Genomic DNA, 23,999 nt, shown 5'->3' with positions numbered 1-23,999 from the left:
CGACAATGGTGGTGTTTGATCTTGAAGAATGGATTAGCATTTGGGAGTAAACCACAATAGTAATGATAGTAACTTGAAAGTAACCAGCAGCATTCATGTTCTAGCATCTGTCATCGCATGCATGCTCGCGTACTTAACTCGTATCATAGATTTTTGGCTTAACAAAGAAAAGGAAATGTTCAGCACATAGTACTCTTAGTTCCCTACTATTGGCTCCGTTCAAAGGTGATGTCTAGTTAACTGGCTCCACAGTGCATATGGAAAAAAGATGTGGTTTGCCGTCTATTCTCAGATTATGAGAGAAGAAGCTGAGTATGGAAAACCAGAAAATTCCACAGGAGTGTGGATGTGGTTCCACTTGATGGTGCCATCATTGCTATATCCATCGGAGATGGATGCCCCTTCCCCATCACATTCGCCACAAGCTAGTGTCGATGATCCCCTGCCACCGCCGCCGCTCATTACAAACAACCGATGCTTGTTCTTATGATTCCCCCCTTCTTGGCCAACATAATTGAAAGTAGTCACACACGGGTTTGTTCCGGTAATGCAATTTGGAAGTGGAATTGAACCGACTATTTCCAGTCTAATGGTGTCACTGACCTGGACTACTTCTCTACTTTGCTGCTGTTGCTGTTGGTCACCTCCCAAGAACCACAACCTTTGGTGTTTGTCCCTGTTGACACAAACTGCAGTTGTGGTTCCTCTAGGGCTAGCACTCGAGAAAGGCCAAACCCCATCAACCTTAGACCAACACCCACTATAGAGATCATAAAACTCAGCATCAGACCTGAACTGCCCTTGGCTTTCTGTGCCGTATCCACTCACAGCCCAGAACTTGGAATCCCCCTCCCATGTCAGTCCCTGACACTCATCCCTCTCTTCAATCATATCAGGCAACATTTTCCATTGATCTGTCTCAACGTCGTAGATTTCTGCAGATCGCAATGCATTCTTCTGACTATCATGGCCTCCTGCCACGCACACTTTTGAGGATCCAATGACAGCACAGGCGAAGAAAGAGCGTGGAACCGACATTGAAGCTCCGCGTCTCCAGTTGCAGGTAGCTCCAGTGGTTCCAAAGAAATCCAGGATGAATACATGAGGGACTGGTTCCAGAGTAGTGGGATCCCAACCCCCTAAGAGGAGAAGTTTTCCAGAGGATGGAAGGGCTAAACATTGGCAGAACATAGGAATTCCCGATCCCTCTGTAGGACTTGTCCTCTGCCAGATGTTATGCGTGATATTATAGATGCTCAGTGCATACTGAGGTGGGCTATGAATGGGCTGCTGCTGCTCTTGCTTGTCTTCGTTTTTGGTTGTTTTATTGTTGTTGCTATCAAGGGGATTATCATCATATTCAGTAGTGGTGGTGGTGGTGGAGTCATTTATTGGGGGAAGAGGTTGGACAAGGCAAACAAGATGTTCAGAAGTGCCAGATTTAAGCCTTTGTTGATAAAAGGAAGGATGGGAAATCAAGTGTTGCCAAGTATGGCAAACTGATTTCATATTGGAATGGAATTGGTAAGGGACTCTCACCAGGCACTCCATAGAAATCTCATCTGGCAGGCCTGGAATCAGCTGCTGCAGCTGCTTTTGATCGTCTTCCAGTGCTTTTTGTAGTTTGATAATACTAGTCTTTGTTTCTTCCATTTTTTAAGTTTTTTTTTTCCCTTCTTGTGAACAATTTCTTACGTTTAACAAGTCTTTCTGTATGAAGGAGTAAAATACTTTAAGAATAAGAAGAAGAAGAAGAAGAGATTGCTAGCTAGCTGGACATTAGTGGAGATAAGTCCGGTTTGTATTTAAGAGACATAAGGACGGTTGTAGAGTAATGCTTTCAATGGGGTTGCGTGAAAGAAAGAAAAGATTTGAAAAATGAAGGGTAATTTAACTAGTAAAATATGTAGGGACAAACTGACAGGCACGCGCGCGCGCGCGCATATATATATATATACAGGGAGAGAGCTATGGCCTTCAGTTTGAGGGTTGGGATAGCAAATACTAGCAATGAATGAAGGCTGCTGTGGTTATATAGAGGAGAGGAGAGTTGAATTGTTATTTGTGAATGAATAATATTCAGCTGCTCCGTGGTCGTCGTCGTGGTGGTGGTGGTGGTGGTGGTGGTGGTGGTGGTGGTGGTGGTGGTGGTGGTGGTGGTGGTGGTGGTGGTGGTGGTGGTGGTGGTGGTGGTGGTGGTGGTGGTGGACGCTAAACTTCGCAAAGATTTTATTAATCAGCTGCCCTACCCACTTGTACCTGCTCATACTTGAGTGCAGGTCCACATTAGCTATCCCATTTAATTAATAAAATCTATATCTTCTAGAAGCCCATGCTCTTAGCCATTCTATCTCCATCGTTCATTGTCATGTCTCAATGTCATGCACGTGTGGCTATCTTTTGTTGTTTAACTTTATACTCATTACTACCGGTAACTATGGAACTGGTTGGAATTGAATTTTAAGTGATGTTTCATTGAAAATTAAATTTGTTTAAATTTTTTTTTTATATTTTTAGATAAAAAATAATTTTAAAAAATAAAAAAATATTATTTTAATATATTTCTAAGCAAAAATTATTTTAAAAAACAATTATTATGGTACTCTTAAACACATTCTATGATTATCTTACTATTAGAAAATTAGAAAAATGCAGGGATGTACATCTATTATCATGATGATCGATCAAGGAGCAATCACCAAATATTGTTTTCCTCTCTGCATACCCAACACATCTACAGTGGATTAATTGGACTTCAAATACTTTTTTTATATAAAATAATTTTTTTAAAAAAGCTAAAATATGTGGATTATTCACTATACATATCACTTTGTCATTCATGGATTATAATAGTAAATGGATGGTTTCGTCCTTCAAAAAACTCTCATTTAAGTGCCTTTTAGGAGTAAAATGATCTTTTTTCTTTGGTTGATTTGTTATTTGTGAATTGCTGAGAGGTGTTTTGATATTTTCTTTAATTCTTTGCACAGTGCAATGATTTTATTGCGTTTAAAAGTAAACAATCAGTTAACTATAATTTAGGGGTTTTTTTTTTGCATTTCATATTTGTAGCTATAGTGTAATTATTTTATTACCTTTGGATTCAATTTTTTAAGGCTTAACTTAGGGGCTAATTCATAATTGCACAATGATTTTTTATATATATAATTATACTTGGGTTACAAGGGTAGGATGGTGTTTTCGAAAAATAACATTAAAAGTTGTTGACACATGCGTTGAACTCGGTGGTCAAAAAATTGATTTCACCGTGTCACTAGATTCGTCTCAGTTTCCTTTTTTTTCTTGTGCAACGCATGTTCTTGTCGGACCTTCGATTAGTTGCCGACATCCTTTTATTTTATTTTTTTTCTTTCTTTCTCTCTTTCCTCGACCCTTTATATTTTTATATCAGCCCTTCAAGCTCTTTTTCTTTTGATTTTGTTCCTAATTTTTTTATATTTATTTGTTTTGTTTTAATTCATTTCTCAAATTTTCTTTTTTTGTTTCAATTGCATCCTCCTTTAGTTTTTTTGTTTATCAAATTTGGTACTCATTCTTTTGATTTAATTTTTTATTTTGTTGATCGAATTTTTTATATCAAATTTTGTTGATATAATGGGGATGATAAGATGCTTCCAACAAAACCAAAAAAGATTGCCTTTGGAATCCATATGATGCCTCACACGCCGCCAAAAAATCATGACCACTTTCCACATGTTGACGCATGTTCTTTATGCGCTAGATTTTTTTAAAAAAAAAATTTGGTCCATGAATCTATTTGAACTTCTCAATTGAGTTGTTATTTAATTCTACCCGAACCCAAGCCATTTTTTTTTAATTTAATCCCTATTTCTCTTATAACTTTTCAATTTCATCTAGGATTTCATCCAACCCGAATCCAATGAAGGCATGGCATTGAGAGGGAATAATAGAAATGGAAAAGAAAAAGTTAGATGCTCTATTGAGTTAGCTCACTAGGGTTGTGCCCATAACCTAAATTACGAATATTATGGTTAATTTAGGTTGCTCGATGTTAATCCAGTTTGCCGTTGTTTTAATTTTAAAAAAAAAATGTCACTCTAAAATCAGGTTATATCTAGTCTTATTATATGGATAAAATTCATAAAAAAACTAACTTTTTTCAATGCATATGCTTCTCAATTTAGCTTAGTAGATTCATCTTTTTAAAATGTTGTAGCAAGCACTACTAATGCCTGCACATTATTTTTGGTGTTTTGTTAAAAAAAATTGCTTCGATACACATCGAAGCGCGAGAAACTGAAGCAATAATCCTCTGGGAAAAGTTTAAATACATTGTCAGAGAATTACCCATGACTTGCTCTCTTTTTTGTGTGTTCAATATAATAACATCGTTATATTAAAAATAAATAAATTTGGACATTATCCCCTTATCATTTTTTTATCCATTTCGAGTTTCGACCAATTTAATTTAATTTAGTATGTAATGCTTGTTAGGACTAAGTCAGTCAATAATATCCTGGTTAATAGGATCAAGGATTACATTTGATTTATTGTTTGTTTGTTGACCACGTTTATAGGAGAGTCAAACGTGGGTTGCTTATTTATCTGATTTCTGTTGTAATGGTTTGCTATATAAACCAGCCTTCATTCAATAAAACAAGTTAAGTCTTTCTCTTCATCTTGAACTGTTAATCAATTGCTTAGAATTATCAATTGGTATCAGAGCTTTTTATCAAGAGAGAAGAGTGAAACACGAGAGGAGTGTGAGCAATCAGTAGCAAGGAGTGTGTGGGTAGAGTAAAAATAAAAAACAAAAGGGGGAGTGAAACGAGTGAAACACAGAGAGGAGAGGAGCGAAATCAAAGTGAAATCAAAGATAAATTCATGGCAGAGGGAAATTTTGTCCAACCTGCAATTCCCAGATTTGATGGTCACGATGACCACTGGGCAATGTTAATGGAAAATCTGCTACGATCGAAAGATTACTGGAGCTTAATAGAGAGTGGAATTCCTGCAAGCACAACTGGAGCTGGAGCAGAACTCACGGAGGTCCAGCAGAAACACATGGAGGAGATGAGATTGAAAGATTTAAAAGTGAAAAATTATCTTTTTCAATCCATTGATCGAACTATCATGGAAACAATCCTGAATAGAGATTCTGCAAAAGGGATATGGGATTCAATGCGCCAGAAATATCAAGGGTCCACTAAGGTGAAAAGAGCACAACTACAAGCACTGCGGAAAGAATTTGAGCTACTTGGAATGAAGGATGGTGAGGGTGTTGATGAGTACTTTGGAAGAACTCTTACCATTGCCAACAAAATGAAAACACACGGTGAAAGAATGGAGCAGATTGTTATTATTGAGAAAATTTTGAGGTCTATGACAACAAAGTTTGACTATGTCGTATGCTCCATTGAAGAATCAAATAATCTTGCTGAAATGACTATTGATAAACTTCAAAGTAGTTTACTTGTACATGAACAAAGGATGAGGGGGCACAAAGAGGAAGAGCAAGTTCTTAAGGTCATGTCTGAAGCAAGAGAAGATGCTCGATTTGGAGGAAGGGGCAGAAACCGTGGAGGATTCAGAGGCAATTTCAGAGGCAGAGGCAGGAGCTGGGGAAGACAATCTTTCAATAAAGCTATTATTGAATGTTTTAGATGTCATAAACTAGGACATTTTTCTTATAAATGTCCTGGTTATGAAAAAACAGCTAATTATGCAGAATTGGATTGCGAAGAAGAAATGCTATTGTTGTCACATGTGGAAATTCATGATTTCACAGAATTACATGAAGAAATCGTGATGACAGAAGTGAATGCAGAAGAAGAAATGGTGCTGACAAAGGAATTGAATGCATAAGAAATGGTGCGGACAGAGGAATTAAATGCAGAACTTCATGATTTTGCAGAATTACATGAAGAAAAGGTGCTGACAGATTTAAATGAAGAAGAAATGGTGCTGACGCTGACAGAGGAATTGAATGCAGAACTTCATGATTTTGCAGAATTACATGAAGAAAAGGTGCTGACAGATTTAAGTGAAGAAGAAATGGTGCTGACAGAATGGCATGAAGAAGACGAAATGGTGCTGACAGAATTGAATGCAGAAGAAGAAATGGTACTAATGTCACATGTGGAACTTCATAACTCAACTAGAGAAGAGGTATGGTTTTTGGATTCAGGTTACAACAATCATATGAGTGGGAATAAACTATGGTTTACAGAATTAGATGAAAAATTTAGACATTCGGTCAAGCTTGGCAATAATTCAAGAATGGCAGTAATGGGCAAGGGGTATGTAAAATTGAAAGTAGCTGGTGCAATACAAAGAATTGATGAAGTTTATTACATTCCAGAGCTGAGAAACAATTTACTCAGTATAGGGCAAATACAGGAGAAAGGTTTAGCAATACTGATTAAAGGTAATACATGCAAGCTATTTCATCCAACTAAAGGCCTCATCATGGAGATAGCTATGACAGTCAACAGAATGTTCATAATGCTTGCAACTATACCTCCCAAAGAATCGGTGGCTTTCTTTCAAACTAGTGAAGAAAGTGAAGCACAGCTATGGCATAACAGGTTTGCTCATCTCAGCTTCAAAGGATTAAGGATGTTGTATTATAACAAGATGGTTAACGGGCTGCCACTACTTAAAGCTCATACCAAAGTATGTGCAGATTGTTTAAGTGGCAAGCAACACAGAGACAACATTTCAAAGAAAAGCCACTGGAAAGCAACACACAAACTACAGCTCGTCCACTCTGACATTTGTGGACCCGTGAATCCAGAATCCAACAGTGGCAAGAGGTACCTAATCACTTTCATTGATGACTTTAGTAGAAAGTGTTGGGTTTATTTCATTTCAGAAAAATCAGATGCTTTCAATATGTTCAAAAAATTCAAGAATCTAGTCGAAAAAGAAGCTGGTTCCTTGGTGGAATGTTTACGCACGGATAGAGGTGGTGAATTTACTTCGAAAGAATTTAATGAGTACTGCAGTATGAATGGGATCAAAAGACAATTAACGGCCGCGTATACTCCTCAACAAAACGGTGTTGCTGAGAGGAAGAATCGGACAATAATGAATCTAGTTAGAAGCATATTGTCTGAAAAACACATTCCCAGAGAATTCTGGCCAGAAGCCGTAAATTGGTGTATACATACACTAAATAGAAGTCCTGCTGCAGCAATAAAAGAAGTCACCCCTGAAGAAGCATGGAGTGGAGTCAAGCCTTCAGTAGGATATTTTCGAGTATTTGGCTGCATTGGCCATGTACATGTACCCAATGAGAGAAGAACAAAGCTGGATTGAAGGAGCATGAAATGCATACTGTTGGGAGTCAGTGAAGAAACCAAGGGCTACAGAATGTTTAATCCTCTCACAAAGAAGTTGATAATCAGCCGAGATGTCATATTTGAAGAAAATGCAACCTGGAACTGGGCAGCAGTCAACACAAGCAACACACTAAGCTGGGGAGCCAACAATGACAGTATACATGAAGAAGAACTAGAAGAAGATGAGGAGCAGATTGGAGATGATGTTGCGGCAGATACTAGTGCAGCAGATGTTGCAGAACCTGAAGCAGAAGAAGAAAATGAAAATTTGCCGCAAGCAGGTGTTAGAAATCGAAGAGCACCACAGTGGATGGAGGATTATGTTATGGGAGCAAACATAGCTGAAGAAGAAGAAACACAAAATATGGTGTTATACACTACTGCAGGAGATCCACACACCTACGAAGAAGCTGAAAAAGATCAACAATGGAGAGCAGCCATGGACAATGAAATTGCTGCAATAGAAAGGAATGACACATGGGAATTAACTGTGCTGCCGAATAATTCAAGGAAGATTGGGGTAAAATGGATATACAAGACAAAGCTCAACGAAAAAGGTGAAGTTGATAAATACAAGGCCAGACTTGTAGCAAAAGGATATGCACAGCAACATGGAATTGACTACACCGAGGTATTCGCACCAGTAGCAAGATGGGACACAATTCGGATGGTTCTAGCAATAGCAGCACAAAGAAAATGGAAGGTGTACCAACTGGATGTAAAGAGTGCTTTCCTTCATGGAAAATTAGACGAAGATGTATACGTAGAGCAACCTCTCGGCTATGAGAAAAAGGGAGAAGAACACAAAGTCCTCAAATTGAAGAAAGCATTATATGGTTTGAAACAAGCACCAAGGGCATGGTTTAGCAGGATTGAAACATACTTTGTGAAGGAAGGTTTTGCTCGATGTCCAAGCGAGCATACTTTGTTTGTTAAAATTGGAGAAGACAAGAAAATTCTGATAATATTCATATACGTAGATGATTTGGTGTTCACTGGAAGTGATGAAGGGATGTTTGCTGATTTCAAAGCCTCAATGAAACGAGAGTTTGATATGACGGATTTAGGCAAAATGAAGTTTTTTCTTGGAGTAGAAGTTGTGCAGAATGATGAAGGAATTTATTTAAGCCAAAGAAAATATGCACTAGAAGTACTAGAGAGATTTGGCTTAGAAAAGGCAAATTCCGTTCGCAATCCAATGATACCAGGTATGAAGCTGATGAGAAATGAAGATGGCGAGCAAGTGGATGTAACTCAATACAAACAAATGGTTGGAAGTCTCATGTATTTATCAGTAACCAGGCCAGATCTCATGTTTGGGATTGGTTTGATCAGTAGATACATGGAGAAACCTACAACTCTACATATGCAGGCTATTAAGAGAATTCTGAGATATGTGAAGGGATCTGTAAACTTGGGCATTCATTATAAAAGAAAAGCTGCAGGTGACGAAAGATTAATGGCCTCCTCTGACAGTGATTATGCTGGGGATCAAGATGACCGTAGAAGTACTTCGGGATATGTTTTCATGTTAAGTGAAGGAGCAGTAGCTTGGAGCTCCAAGAAACAACCAGTAGTCTCTTTATCAACTACTGAGGCAGAATTTATATCGGCAGCTCATTGTGCGTGCCAAGCGGTATGGATGAGAAGAGTACTTGAAAGGATAGATTGCAAGCAAGGAACACATACTATCATACACTGTGATAATATGTCTTCAATTAAATTAGCAAAGAATCCAATTATGCATGGCAGGAGCAAGCATATAGATGTTAGATTTCATTTTCTACGTGAGCTGTGCAAAGAAGGAGTAATTGAGCTGAAACACTGCAACACGCAAGATCAAATTGCTGATATCATGACAAAGGCTTTGAAGATGGATACATTTGAGAAACTAAGAGGTTTGCTGGGTGTCTGTGAGGTACCAACCGAATAAACTGCTAGTTAACAACTATGCAGTTTAAGGGAGGGATTGTTAGGACTAAGTCAGTCAATAATATCCTGGTTAATAGGATCAAGGATTACATTTGATTTATTGTTTGTTTGTTGACCACGTTTATAGGAGAGTCAAACGTGGGTTGCTTATTTATCTGATTTCTGTTGTAATGGTTTGCTATATAAACCAGCCTTCATTCAATAAAACAAGTTAAGTCTTTCTCTTCATCTTGAACTGTTAATCAATTGCTTAGAATTATCAATGCTTTTATACTTAGTTGTTAAAATAATGAAAATGTATTAAAATAATATTTTTTTATTTTATTTTATAAAATTATTTTTTATATTAGTACATCAAAATGATAAAAAAAATACCAAAAAATTAATTCGAAGCAATTTTTTTTTTTTTAAATAAGAGTATTATAGCAAAAACAAAGACAGCCTAGAGCTCTAAAAATCAAGGATAGTAATTTCATCCTATATTTGATATTACCCGAATCGATTGGATTATCTAATTTAACATCACACAGAGGAGAGTAATATATTTCTACATATTTTAACCGGATATAAACTTTGACCGCTTCCCATCCCCAATGGGATACATGTGTTATATATATATATATATATAAAATGATGGCAACGGCCTCTCTTAAGAAATTAAATAAATAAATCCCAATTGCATGTAATAAATAAAGTAATATTTGTTTATAAGTAGTTGTCGCGAAGAATATATAATATGTACAAGCTTAATTATATGGTAACGATACTTGCAAGCTTGTAATTAAATTTTACGTATGAATTTAACAAGATATTGACGACGTTATGAATTGTATTTTTTTAGTAGATCCAAGAATTGTCAAGCAAGGGGTTCTAGAAGGGGACTCGAAAGCGGCTTCCCTTCAAGTGAAAAAGAAAAGGGGGCATGCATCATTGCTTGAAAAATGGCGTCCTGTCTGGCAGCACTCACCAGCTAGCTATTAATGGATGGTATCGACGGCCCGGGGGACATAATTAATTAGCTAAGCTAGCCACTAATTTATACACCGACAAAAAAAGAAAAGGCTAATTAAGAGCATCAGTCTATCGATTCAAGATTTATAATTGATTAAATTAATGTTTTGAGAGCTCGTTAATTAATCGAGTGGAACGTGATTGTAGGAGATTTGATGTGAGAAAAAACAGCACAACATGTTTTCTGCAGCCCTTGCTTGAAGTTATCAGTGTATAATTAACATGCCACACATGTATGATCAACATGTTTGTGTAATTAACTAAGTAATTTTTTATATACTTGAACTTCCAATATCGCTAAACGGCTAATTATACTTACTAGGTTGGGTCAACGCAAATTAATATATAATTAATTACGAGTACATCTTAAGTGTATCTAGCTTGGTTTTATCGATCGCTTAATCAATTAATAATTGGGAATATATAAAGCTACAATACAATTCAAAAATACAAATCTCAAAGGGGACAAACAATTAATGGTATCCTAAATACTTTCTTGCGGATGGAATTAAGGAAGGAATAAGGGAAGGTACCTTACCTTGTTTGGCCAAGTATATTTGTGACTTAATAAACCCAAGCCTAAAAAATCTCCCAAACCTCAACAACTCATGGCCTCGTGTAACATGCCGACTAGAAATGATAAAAAAAAAAAAAAACCACAAAAATTAAAAAAATCAAAAAGAGTTAACCAAGAAAACCAAATAAAAAAAAATTGAATTAATTGATTAAAAAACAAAAATAAATCCGGTTTGGTTCGGTTCCGGTTTCAAAAATCTGAAACCGATTAAACCAATTCAAACCGGACCGGTTCAATTTCAAGTTTCAACCCCAATTCAAACCTGGGTATAAAAGGCTTATTTTTTTTACTGAAACCTTATTTCCCTAATTTCCTTTTCTTTCGCAATCAACCCCTCCCTTTCCCCCGCCTGCCCCCCTCCCCCCTTTCTTCCTTCTTCTTTCTATCTCTGATGTCTTAGTTTTGTGCGATTAAAGAAGAGAAAATCCAAGTACTTTTTCATCGTTTGCTTGCTCGTTTTCACTAAGAAAATTGATCTAGGTTTTAAATGTCTTTTTTAAAAAAAAAATGGGTTTCTTGAATTGTTTATGAATAGATAGAAAAGTACTTTCTCCCAAGAATCTGCTTCAGTTTTCACAACTTGGCTTAATGTTGAATTTCTCATCAGCTTTGTGTGTCTGAAGGTTGTTGGTTCATTGAACTCACAAAGGACGAACAACTTGGTTTTCGAGCAGGGAAAGAATCTTCTTGTTGTCTTTTGTCCTCTTCTATTGGTTTTTTAGTTGAAGTTTCACTTGAAAATTATTTCTTTGTTATAGTTTGGCCGTAAACTATTGTTTGAAATTCTCATTTGGCTGTTGACAATTACCTGCAACTATCACTTTTCTGTTAGAAAAATGTCTTGTTTTTCTAACAGAACCACCAACATAATCTTATTTTGTAGTCTTGATTTTTGCCTCTGACTTACCAAAATCCTCAATCAACTTTCTTTTACAGTCTGCATCAGCTTCTTCAAATGAGTAAATGACAAATGTAGCAGCAGTGACAACAATCACAAAGTAGTCGATTTGAACCCAAAACATGATAAGGCCCAATTAAATGGAAACAGGTCCAACCGGTTTTAAAAGAAAAAAAACCGAACCGAACCGAACTAAAATGGTCGGTATGAACTAGTTAGTCAGTTCAGTTTGATTTATAATTAAAAAAAATATAAATTTCAATTGGTTAGTTTTTTTAATTTAAAACCGAACCGAACCGAAAATGATCATCCCTAATGCCTGCACCCAATAATCCATGAACTCATCCTAAAGGAAATGGCCAACTCTCAGAACTCAGCTTAAGGAAAGAGCTCAACCTCCATAAGCTTAACTACATTCTAGATCTCACTCCCTCTACACCCCCGAGTGTGTATATATATATATATATATATATATATATATATAAAATCTCTCATTAGACTACTATATTTTCATCATATTAATATTTTTGTAAGAGAGATATTTCTCCATCATTAATACACGTGTAAGAAATAATTATGCCTTATTAATGCATATGTAAGACATAATTATCTCTCATCAATGCTATCAAGGAAAAATAACACTTTAGTCATTCCTCTCCATAAAAGAACAAGACTTGTGACTATAAATACTCTATGAATCCTTCAAGTTTCAAGTTCACAATCTATTTATTCTCAATATTTTTAGCAAACATATTTTCAAAATCTATTTCTTTAAAATATTATTGTATTTTCTCTCTAAAAAAATATTTACTTAAACATAAAAGAATCTCAAGATTTATATAAAAAAAATCTTTTATATATATTAAACATCAGTCACCTTGGCTTATCAAATATAAAGTGCAAGTCACCAACTACCTTGACTAAAAAAAATAAATTAAATTGCTAAAATTAAAAAATTAATTAAATATCCAACACATAAACCTTATTGATAAGCTAAATGGATGTTTTTCTTTTTATATTTTACCTCGTGAACTTAGAGGCTATTATCAAATCGAAAGCAACCTTAGCTAGGGGGCGTTAATTCTTAAATAATTTTGAGGACTTTTTAGATCCAACAAGCTACCAGCCAGCCCAGTGGTAATCTTTCTTAGTTAATATCCATCCTTGCCCGGCGGCAACTTAATTTACAATTCATTTCTACAGCATCTATATATACTTGTTCCCTTTCATTTGTCTCTTGTTTACACCAGAATCTTAATCATATTGCTGTTGTATATGAATCCAAAGCATGCATTGTTCGAGTCCAAGGATTGCAAGAGAAAACTAAGCATTTGACATCCTATAGGTTTTTGTTTTTTCTTTTTTACAATATCATCGTCCGTCTCTTTTTGCAAGTTCTAGCAAAGAAAAATAATAGAGTCGCTAATTTCGGTTGTGTATTTGAGACGTATTTCATTTGAACCCTTAAAGGTCGAGAGGATTTTCCTGGCCCCAAAATCACATACATTCTTAATCTCGATCCCCAAACTTTTTGCCCAGCAAGTAGTATGTGATCAATGGTTTGTGTGTACTGTATCTTCTCAAAAAAGAGATGACAGTTAATCAACTGACGTTCAACTGACGTTCTTCTGTATATAGCTTTTATCATAGCCTAACCTGTCAAATCCGTATCAACTGACGTTCTTAATTATCTATTGCGTATAAAAGACACGCAATCCATAATTAATTAATTAATTAACGTACCCACTTAATTATTTATAAATTAATAAGCATCTGATCATGACGGTACATGCAGGAGCTAATTAAGAAATGCAAAACAAGAAGAAGCATGCAGAATCACTCCATCTCTTTATGATTGGATCAATGTATACATACATTGATTTTTACGTTAAAAATACCATCAAGACAGATTGTACATCAACAAAGGCTAGATCCTTTTTTTAATCGATTTTAAAGACACATTCCCTACATGGATTTTATATATTTTTCTTAAAAAAATAATCTTCTTGGATGCAAGTCTTAATATTTAGATTTTAAAAAAAACAAACTAGAAAGAGAGAGGCCCAGTCCTTAAAATTATGAAAATGATATGTGTTTTAATCTAGTTGGTTCGCTACAATTGATTCACTATATATTCTCTCCTTTCTCTCTCTACTAATAGGGATTACAATGCAATGAGAATAAAGTATGGGATTGAAATGTAATAAATTAAAACGAATTAAGGAGCAACATTAAACCGTAACTTCTGGAGAAGCGGAAAAGCCGGAAATCAATATACTTATAGAAAATATCTTTCCAAGGAGAATTAGTAATACAGATTAATTATTAGCTATCACCATGAGCTACTCTTTCAATTTTTATCAGATTGGATTCACATATAATAATAATAATAATAATAACCCCGGAGCATCTAATTGCACGATTCATGCAGCATGATCGCCGCACTGCCGCCCCCCACGACTCTACTTGCCTTGACTCTCTCTCTCTCTCTCTCTAAAAAATCTGGAGAGATAATGCATGTATGTAAACGAGGTCCGTTAATTTACCCACATATGAATGTTTATTCGTACGCCGATAATGATGGCCTTTCAGTATGAATCAATGATTATGTACAAAGCCATGATCCAAGGGCTAGTTTTTTCTTCTTCTTCTTCTTTTTTGATCTTTAGATTCTCATAAAAATAGATATAAAAAATTTATGACTTGGTTTTGTCCTGGGTATTTTTATTGAAAAAATAAACAAAATCAACAGTTATTGTCACAAATTTATAGAAAAGTCTGTTTGAATTTGAAGAGTTCTTAACAATCAGTTGTGGTTTTTTTTATATTTTTTCTAAACAAAAAAAATGAAGAAAAAACCTGTTTTTATTTAATAATAATAAAAAATGATAGCAAATGAGGCATTGAAACTTGAAAGTACCACTAGGGTGTGGATCCTTGGCCTCAAAGGTTTGAGCCCATACATACGTGTGTAATCCAAAATTAATAAAGCCATTCATACATGATGTTATTTGTGCGGTGCGGCTGCCCTGGGGAGGTCGAAGTCATGAGTAAAGTAAGGCCCAACTCTTAGTGCCCATTATCAAATGAAGTTCGGCCATAAGTCAGGTCCACCACCCATTAGATTGAGTCTAGCTCAGTACGAGGCCCGTCTAAACTATTTCTGCAATCCATTTTATGCTTTGAATTCCTTTTCGTCTTTCTTTCAACAATGAACTATGCATGTAGGATTTTGATTCACTTAAAAACCCATCATTTTTTTTCTTGTTAACCACGAGATGAGCAGCAAGTGAGTTTAATTGCATATTGATGATGATTCAAGATTCGTGAAAAAATCTAAATCATGTCTAAAAAGATCTAATAATTGGGTGGCGATTCCTTGACATATGAGTGAGGCTTGTATTCATATCCAACACACCTAGATTTCATAGAATGCCAAGCCCAAATATATAGGTTTACTCGCTTATAGGTCCAACATACTTTGGTTCAGCCACGTGCCGAGTCCAAACAACCATAGTCTCGCCGAGCTGCCAAACACAGTATTCTTGACCTAGCCACATGTTGAATCCAAGTGGACGTAGGTATGACAAGCTGCTAAACCAACGTCCTTGAGTTTAGATACATGTCGAGTCCAAGCAATCATGAGTTTAACGAGCTATCAGTCCTAACATCCTTACATCAGCCATGTGCTGAACTCAAGCAAACACGGATATGAGGAGTTACCAGACCCAACATCCTTAGGTTTGTTAGGTGTTGAGTCCAAGAGAACATGAGTTAGGTGAGCTGCCAATTACACTGCCCTTGAATTTGGCTGCGCACCAAACCTAATTGGTCTAGATGTCGTTATAGACCCATGTTAGGGTCATAAGGTTCTGTTTATTTATTTTTAAAACTTTTAATATGAAATATTCATGTCAAAGATATTTGTTTCCTTACATCCATAGGTGTATAAAAACCACTGTTATTAAACCCGGCCCGGCGGGTCGACCCGGTGGCTGGACCGGTCCGGGTTTAATAAAAGACCGGCTGTGGCAACAACCTGGCCAAACCCGGGCGAAGCCGAACGAGACCCGGTTTTTTTTTTTTTTTCAAATGTGGGATTTGAAATCCATTAGTATATATACTATATGTTCCCAAGAAAAAAATCATGTTTTTTCAATGTGGGATAAAAAACCTTTTGGTTTAAATACTTCAACTTAAAAGATAAGATAATATCTTTTTAATGTGGGATTTGAAGTCCTTTCATATATATATACTCTATGTTCCCATGAAAAAAATCATGTTTTTTCAATGTGGGATAAAAAACCTTTTGGTTTAAATACTTCAACTTAAAAGGATAATATAATATCTTTTCAATGTGAGATTTGAAGCCCTTTTATATATATATTCTATGTTCTCATGAAAAAAACCTTGTTTTTTCAATATGGGATTTGAAACCCATTAGTATATATACTCTATGTTCCCAAGAAAAAAATAATGTTTTTTCAATATGGGATAAAAAAACTTTTTGATTTAAATACTTCAACTTAAAAAGATAACATATTATCTTTTCAATGTGGGATTTGAAACCCTTTCATATATATACTCTATGTTCCCATGAAAAAAGTTATGTTTTTTCAATGTGGGATTTGAAACCCATTAGTATGTATACTCTATGTTTCCAAGGAAAAAGTTATGTTTTTTCAATGTGGGATAAAAAACTGTTTTAGTTTAAATACTTTAACTTAAAAACTTAACATAATATTTTTTTAATGTGGGATAATTTTTTTTAAAAATATTCTTTTAAACTTCATAATATGTGTAATCTATATTTACATGGATTTTTTCATATGAAATATTAAAATTTTAATTTTTTTTAATTTTTCCGGGTTGACCCGAGTTAACCCGGGTTGACCCATGAAACCCGGGACCCGGCCCCTTGGCCGGGTCAACCCCCGGGCCGGGTTTAATAACTATGATAAAAACTATTCCAAGGACCTACCATATTTACATCTAATTAATGATGTATAAATAATATTTGCCTTTAATTAGTGTTGTGTAGGAAATATTTATCTCTATTAATGTGGTTAGGAGAAAATGATTCTCTAACCCCTTCATTTCATTAAAACAATAGAGTTTAAGGATTATAAATACCACCTGAACTATCTAAGTAAAATGTTAACAATTTCTCTCATCTAAATATTCTTGCTTTAATTATCAGAATATTTATAATGCAAAAACAAGAACAAAACTATTTTAAAAAAAATATTTAAAGCCCATTTTCTTATTTACTGTTATCATTACTAAACAATCACTGATTTTATTATTGAGAGGTCCTTAGACCTTACTAAAAATAATTGTTTTGTAGATATTAAGCTTTTTACCACCAACTATATACTTTCTAAATTTTATATAAAAGAATAATGATATCAACGTATAATTAACCACTATGCAAATACCAATATCTTTATTTTTTTTTAGCATATTTGATTTTGAAATATAACCACTCACACATTTAGATGGAGGTGAATCATGAACGTTTTTATTTATTTATCAAGAAATAGTAAGAAAAAATTATTTAAAAAATATTTGAAAATGAAGTTGTTTCCATTTCATAAAAAAATTAACTGAGGAATTTCATACAAACATCAAATTCTTTATTTATTTCGTACAAATGCGCACGTTGTATCCGTAAGAACACACAACAAGTTGTAAAAATCTTTTCAACTGGCAAGCAAGAACTGAAGATGAAAATGAGTGCAGCAAATAAAGAATGATGATCACCAAGTGGAAATTCATCGTGTGTGTGATTGACTGCGAGGAGCAAGACTAGTTTACTGGTTTCCAATTGGTGGAGGCGCACCCTTCAATTCGATAGCATGTGTTTTTCCATTAATGGACAACCACAACTTTGGTCGGTCGGGGGCAGTTTTAGGACAAAGGCAGCCAGTCTTCCTTCCACGTGTTGTGCCGTCAATCAGGGGAGCAATTTGCTAATAATGTGTGGGGGAAGGCGAAGGCCCTAAACCCTAAAAACAATTTAATTGCTTGCTGCTGATGCAAATTAATAATGCAATTTAAAAATTAAGCCACCTTAATTATATGATTAAAATGAAAATGGAGATAATCACACGTTCAGATAGTGAGTGAGGGCTTCAAGATCGATCGATCGATCTCTAAATTAATGTAATGGCGATAGACATTAATTTAGAACATTGGAAATAGCCTTCTTCTATCGTAATGGAACGCACGAAGTAATTAAATTGTTCCATCTCTATAACATATATAAAATAAACCTCTGTTTAATTATACGATTTCTTAATATCGTGGGGCCCAAATTCGAATAATAATACATTGTAATTTCAATCGTTGCCCACCAGTTACTACTAATTATATTATATATATTTCTATGTATAACGATTTAAGAAAAGAATCATTCATTATTTGATGTTAACAGGAGAATCCAATCCAATCCAATCGGGATAATAATAAAACGCGTTTTGTTTTGTTTTTTTCATTGAAACAAACAAACAACCAGCTGTTTCCGATCTTACAACATAATATATAACGCGGTTTACTATTATTAATTATTAAGAGTTTTAGGATTTACAATGATTAATAAAACAGACCGGTAAATATATACTGGTTAAGTTCTATAGTATTCATATAAAAACAACGAGATATTTTTCTTATATAATACAACTTTTTTTTCATCCCTTGATAATTATTTTATTTAATTATAGTTCTAATATTCCTATATATTACGGAGTAAAAAAAGAACTATATAGAATGGTGATGCGTCGCTTGCATGGCTTATAGTACTCTTAGCTTGGGAAATAAAGTGGAATGAAGTTCTTAAACAAACCCTACTTTGAAAAGATTAAAAAAAATAAAAAATAAAATGGAGTGATCAATATTAATGAAAACAGGAAAGCTTAAAGGCAGGTAATTTAGGTCCAAGCCACCAATCAAGGCACTGACCTTGGCGCAACTCCGTATTCAGAAATCAGAAATCCAATGGGGCCATGAAGGCCAGTGTATAAAGTGGTCATTTCAGTCGAGTTTGAATTGGAAAAAAATAAAATAAAAAAAGAAAAACATTTGTTTCCTTAAATCCATCCCGCCTGCAGATCTTCCTCTGATCCCATCTCATTGTTGTATGCATCCAAGCAAAGCCAATACAAGAAAGAAGATTTGAAGAATACCACCAGCAGCAGCAGCAGCAGGAGTAATACACTAACATAACAGCATTATGGCAGAAGGAGGGACAACCTTAGAGTACACTCCCACATGGGTTGTGGCAGCGGTTTGCTCTGCTATTGTTCTCATTTCTCTTATTGTTGAAAGATTCCTTCACCTCCTTGGCAAGGTCATCCATCACTCTTATTTCCTTCCTTTTCTTTTCTTCTTCATCTTGTTTTTTTTATATTGAATTCGATTACCATGCTTTGTTCCAGTTTTGATCTCTATCATCGATCTCTTTTGCTATATCTATGCAGTACAAGCGATCATCTTCATTTTTTATCCCTTAATCTGCAGTTATTGAAGAGAAAACACCAGAAACCGCTCTTTGAAGCCTTACAGAAAATCAAAGAAGGTAAATCATATATTAATTCACGATCATTATATTCATATATAGGAATTCGTTTGGCATCCTGCAGATTGATGTTTTATAATCTAGAAGTTGATTAATTTGATTTTCGCTGGTGCAGAGTTGATGCTTTTGGGGTTTATATCACTGCTACTGACAGTGTTCCAAGGCAGAATTAACACTATCTGCATTTCTGAGGATTTGTCTAAGAAAATGCTGCCCTGCAAGAAAGAAACTAAAGGAACTACTGCCCACTTCCAGGCTTTCTTTTCCTTCTTTCCTGGTGGGACTTCCCGACGCCTATTAGCCGAGGACTCCCCCGCTAATTCTTGTCCCGAGGTAATCAATAATTAATTACTCCTACGTACTATATATTCTCATTTTCTTTTTGTTATTACTACTAGTAAGCACTCATTGATTTGCTGATCTAAATTTAATTTCGATGGAGTGGTTGTCAAGGCAACACGGATCTTATGCTGCCGCACCAACTACATTTACTCTCTGTTTTTTTTTCCTTTGAATAAAAAAAGAAAAGACCTCTACTTACATGCTCATGTTAAAGGGAACGGACAGGAATTTGGATGGAAGAGCTATACAATATTAGAAGATCAGGTTGATATATAGATTCTACGCACGCAGAATATTTGAAAACTGAATTTGGTGATGAATATATTAGTCTTGTAGTGGCTAGGGAGACGTTCAGGCCTCAACCGAACATGCTTGATGATTAATATGGATTATAATATTTGGCTTGCTTTTCCTAGTCAATGAAACAAAAGAGAGTTTTCGTAAAAGACTGAATGACCTGTTTGGTACCCTTGTTTGTAACTTTAACTGTAACCTCTCTTTCCATAGACACTTTAGTTTCTGCCTTGACTCTCTATCCACACCTCTACATTCAAGAACACCCTTTTTAATTTTGGGGGAATCAGTCCTACATTTGCTTCTTCTTAAAGTTTCAATTGCTCGTATCCGTGCAGCGGAATTTCATTACTCGTGACATCTCTCACACACACATATTCTGTGATAAGACACAGTTTATCAGTTAATCTTCAAATTCATGCTCTCCAGTATTCAAGATATCACTCACGGTCCCTTAATGGTGTTTGAAAGCTGAAATCCTATGCAATTCTAGCTGTTTTCATTAAGTATAACTTAAAATATTAACTTGAGCCCAGTCCTTTAAAGTACGGATTAAAGCAAGCGGCATTTTGTTGTTTAATAGCTTCAATAAACAAAGTATGAAATGTGTCAGCAAACAGATTTGACAGGATTTTGTAAATTCATGTCTGCTGTAAGAAAGAATTGGTAACCTTCTCTTAGCCATGTGCTTTGATGGTAAATGGATATTTACAAGTAAATGGCTAACATTTATCCTCTTTGATCACATTCCAGGGAAAGGTTCCTATGTTATCTACAACAGCACTGCATCATCTTCATATATTTATCTTCGTGCTTGCTTGTGTGCATGTGGTTTTCTGTGCTCTAACCATTCTTTTCGGAAGTGCTAAGGTAATTTCCTCGTATTCACTTGCTTCTTCTTTTTTTCCCTAACTACTGCATTATTCTCTGATCCCTCATATTGAATAGTGTTTGTTAAATGTCTTTTTCGGTGCAGATAAGGCAGTGGAAACGTTGGGAGGATTCTATCTCGAACAAGGAACAAGATCCAGAACAAGGTATTGCTTGTTAGTAGCTTACTTTCTCTTATTAATTTTTTCCTTGAAATAGGTTAGCCATTACGTCCAGTGTGTTCAACCTGGAAGATCTTACATGCTTGTTCTCCTGAGAATTTTATCTTGATTATACTGGCTTAACTTCAGACTCAAATGATGCACTTCTATATTTTCTCCAAGCTCCTGATGATTTTCTTTTTACACATGCATATGTTTTTTCAGCTCAAGATCCAAAGCTTACGAATGTTCAAGACCATGATTTTATCAAGACACGCTATCTGGGTTTTGGAAAGAATTCTTACTTTCTGGGTTGGGTGGTAAGTCCTTCCACAACTAACTTTGATAAACTGAATACCAAAACTTGTAGAAACGACAACCACTTGGACTTGTTCTACACTGCCCAGTACCAAAAATCTTCTCGTCCAATTATTGAATTATGATTTTGATATGAAAAAATGCTTCACGTAAAATATTTCCTGTCTAAAGACGAGTTTCTATAGATTAAATTTTTTTTATTAGTTGGTATGACTCCAAGAAAACATTCCCCTATTAATTATGCTTTTCCATTAAGTGTGAAAAATTTGTTTCACAAGTTTCAGCACAAGCCAATGAGAAACTTTATCGAAGCGAAATAACTCTTAGCTGGAAAACCATAATCTCTATGCATAATTAATGTCAGTCTTATGTAGCAAACACCAGTCAATCAGGGGTGATAAAATTAAATGATCATGTTTTATGAACTTCTTATATGACATTCTTCATATCATGAGATTAAATCTCAGAAACGATTCATTATATTTCTAATGGCTTCGCTCTTTAACTTTTACTTTCAGCAATCATTTTTCAAGCAGTTCTATGGATCGGTAACAAGATCTGATTATATCACATTGCGACTTGGCTTCATTATGGTGGGTTCATGACTCTATTCACACTTAAACTCTACATATCCGTTTCTTAAAAAAAAAACTCAGATTTGTAGAAAAGAAACTCTTCTTCACATTTTTAAAGGGTTTCTTCTACAGACTCATTGCAGGGGAAACCTAAAGTTTAATTTTCACAAATACATGATGCGAGCCCTTGAAGCTGACTTTAAGAAAGTTGTTGGAATAAGGTTAGTGATTTTTATATGCCACTAATCATATGCAATGCAAACTATTAATTCATGCCTTCATGGAGCTTTAATTCCATGGAATCTAACATGTTCCATCCTTTTCAAAGTGCATATCATTAATTCCATGAGTGTTTCTTCTGTGCAAAGTGAATGTACTAATTTCTGGTTTCATCGGCTGCAGTTGGTATCTTTGGTTATTTGTGGTTCTTTTCTTGTTGCTGAATGTTGCTGGTAAGCTAATTAATATTGCCTTTCAATTACTAGAGGATCATTTTGCACCTCTTATACTAAAACGCATTCTTATAGTAACTCAGCACACCATTTTTAGGCAGCTTAATAGTGCAGAATTTGGCAATTAGTGTAGTTTCAATGACTCGTGCAATTTAGAACCAAAAACTATTCAAGAATAGAGAAAACCGATTGCAAAGAAGTTATGGTTTCCAAAACTGAATGTGTGACCGACAAGCCAAAACCTTTTCTTTTCCTCACTCCTAAAAAATGCCTTGTCAATTTGCTGATAAGAAATAATTAAGCTGATGCCATGCTCTCCGTTTTCCATCCTGCCCTGTGGTATGAAAGTCATTTCTGAGCAAGGAAGGTTATACCTGATTTTGTTATGCAGGCTGGCATGCATATTTCTGGATTGCATTCATACCCTTCATTGTAAGCTGTCCAACCGTTTCCTATACTGCTATTATTTTATACTTTTGCTCTTATTATCCATGAAAGAGGTTGTTTAAGAATTTATTTGAAAATCTAAAGGTAGTGCTCTTTTGGCAGCTTCTACTAGCCGTGGGAACTAAGTTGGAGCATGTAATCTCTCAGTTGGCCCATGAGGTCGCCGAGAAACATGTAGCAGTCCAAGGGGATTTGGTTGTTCATCCTTCAGATGATCACTTCTGGTTCAACAAGCCTAAAATCGTTCTTATTTTGATCCACATCATTTTATTCCAAAACTCTTTCGAAATGGCATTTTTCTTCTGGATATGGGTAAAGTCACAACACTACATTTCCTAACAACATTTAGCAAATGGCTACTGAAATATGTGACATTTTTCACAATCTATTACAGCTACAATATGGTTTCGACTCCTGCATAATGGGACAAGTTAGTTATATTATTCCAAGACTCGTTATAGGGTAAATTCACTTTCATGTCTATTGTGTTTTCTACCATATATAAAGGCATAACTTCTAATTACACGCTTTGTTTTAATGTCAATCCCATCTTTTAGGGCATTCATTCAGTTGCTCTGCAGTTACAGTACCCTACCACTCTATGCAATTGTGACACAGGTAAGTTAGAATTTTCTCACCGAAAGATGTTGTAGTACCGAGGTGTCTTGTTAAAAAATAATCCAGGATGTATGACTGAGAAGGGGTGATTCTGTTTTCTTTTTATAATGCAGATGGGAAGTTCATTTAAGAAAGCAATATTTGATGAACATGTTCAAGAAGGGCTTGTGGGTTGGGCTAAGCAAGCAAAAAAGAAGACAGTGTTGAGAAAGGCTGCAAATGAATCTACCCATAACCAAGTCGTTCACAGAGAGGAGTCTCCTCTGATTCAGATGGCAAAGGCTGGATCAAAGTAGACTGCAATGGAAGAGAACAAACCAGGAGAGATTGTACATGGAACTGCATACTATGGAACTAAATGAACTACCTTGGAGGCACTCAGAAACCGATTTACCTGCCAACTCTGTAATATATAGTAGTATATAAGCTGAGAGAGTCGATGTTTTTGACATTAGACAGCTAGAAAAGAAGGGTTGCAATAGATATCTCACCTGGAACTTGGTTTTACCAACTAAATCTATATTCCAAGTTCCAGATTCACAAACAATTTTGTAAGATTTTGCTTGTGTTGGTATATTCAAGAATTCCATTTTCAAAAAACAA

The 23,999-nt window shown here is 35.3% G+C and overlaps 3 protein-coding genes across 4 annotated transcripts; 2 read left to right on the top strand and 1 right to left on the bottom strand.

The window, feature by feature from the left end:
- Positions 1 to 130: 130 nt before the first annotated feature.
- LOC7459915 (F-box/kelch-repeat protein SKIP20) lies at positions 131 to 2,040 on the bottom strand. Its single transcript, XM_002310332.4, has one exon. It carries the CDS (start codon positions 1,651 to 1,653, stop codon positions 289 to 291), a length of 1,365 nt encoding a protein of 454 aa, XP_002310368.3. The 5' UTR covers positions 1,654 to 2,040; the 3' UTR covers positions 131 to 288.
- Positions 2,041 to 5,115: 3,075 nt separating this feature from the next.
- Positions 5,116 to 5,847, top strand: LOC112328175 (uncharacterized). The gene has a single exon (XM_024605108.1). It carries the CDS (start codon positions 5,116 to 5,118, stop codon positions 5,845 to 5,847), a length of 732 nt encoding a protein of 243 aa, XP_024460876.1.
- Positions 5,848 to 18,700: 12,853 nt separating this feature from the next.
- Positions 18,701 to 23,999, top strand: LOC7465598 (MLO-like protein 1). 2 transcript variants are annotated; one of them, XM_024605033.2, is made up of 14 exons: positions 18,701 to 19,091; positions 19,262 to 19,319; positions 19,435 to 19,652; positions 20,709 to 20,825; positions 20,932 to 21,001; positions 21,212 to 21,306; positions 21,823 to 21,897; positions 22,012 to 22,100; positions 22,282 to 22,331; positions 22,723 to 22,763; positions 22,881 to 23,090; positions 23,173 to 23,240; positions 23,336 to 23,396; positions 23,510 to 23,999. In XM_024605033.2, exons 1-14 carry the CDS (start codon positions 18,975 to 18,977, stop codon positions 23,690 to 23,692), a joined length of 1,452 nt encoding a protein of 483 aa, XP_024460801.2. In that variant the 5' UTR covers positions 18,701 to 18,974; the 3' UTR covers positions 23,693 to 23,999. The 2 variants fall into 2 exon arrangements, with proteins under 2 accessions (XP_024460801.2, XP_024460802.2); XM_024605034.2 differs by having other exon boundaries at positions 18,705 to 19,091; positions 20,932 to 20,992.

Source organism: Populus trichocarpa, chromosome 7, assembly GCF_000002775.5.
Source record: "Populus trichocarpa isolate Nisqually-1 chromosome 7, P.trichocarpa_v4.1, whole genome shotgun sequence".
Classification (NCBI taxonomy): Eukaryota; Viridiplantae; Streptophyta; class Magnoliopsida; order Malpighiales; family Salicaceae; genus Populus; species Populus trichocarpa.
Note: the sequence above shows the minus strand (reverse complement) of the source record. Positions and strands in the feature narration are given on the sequence as shown.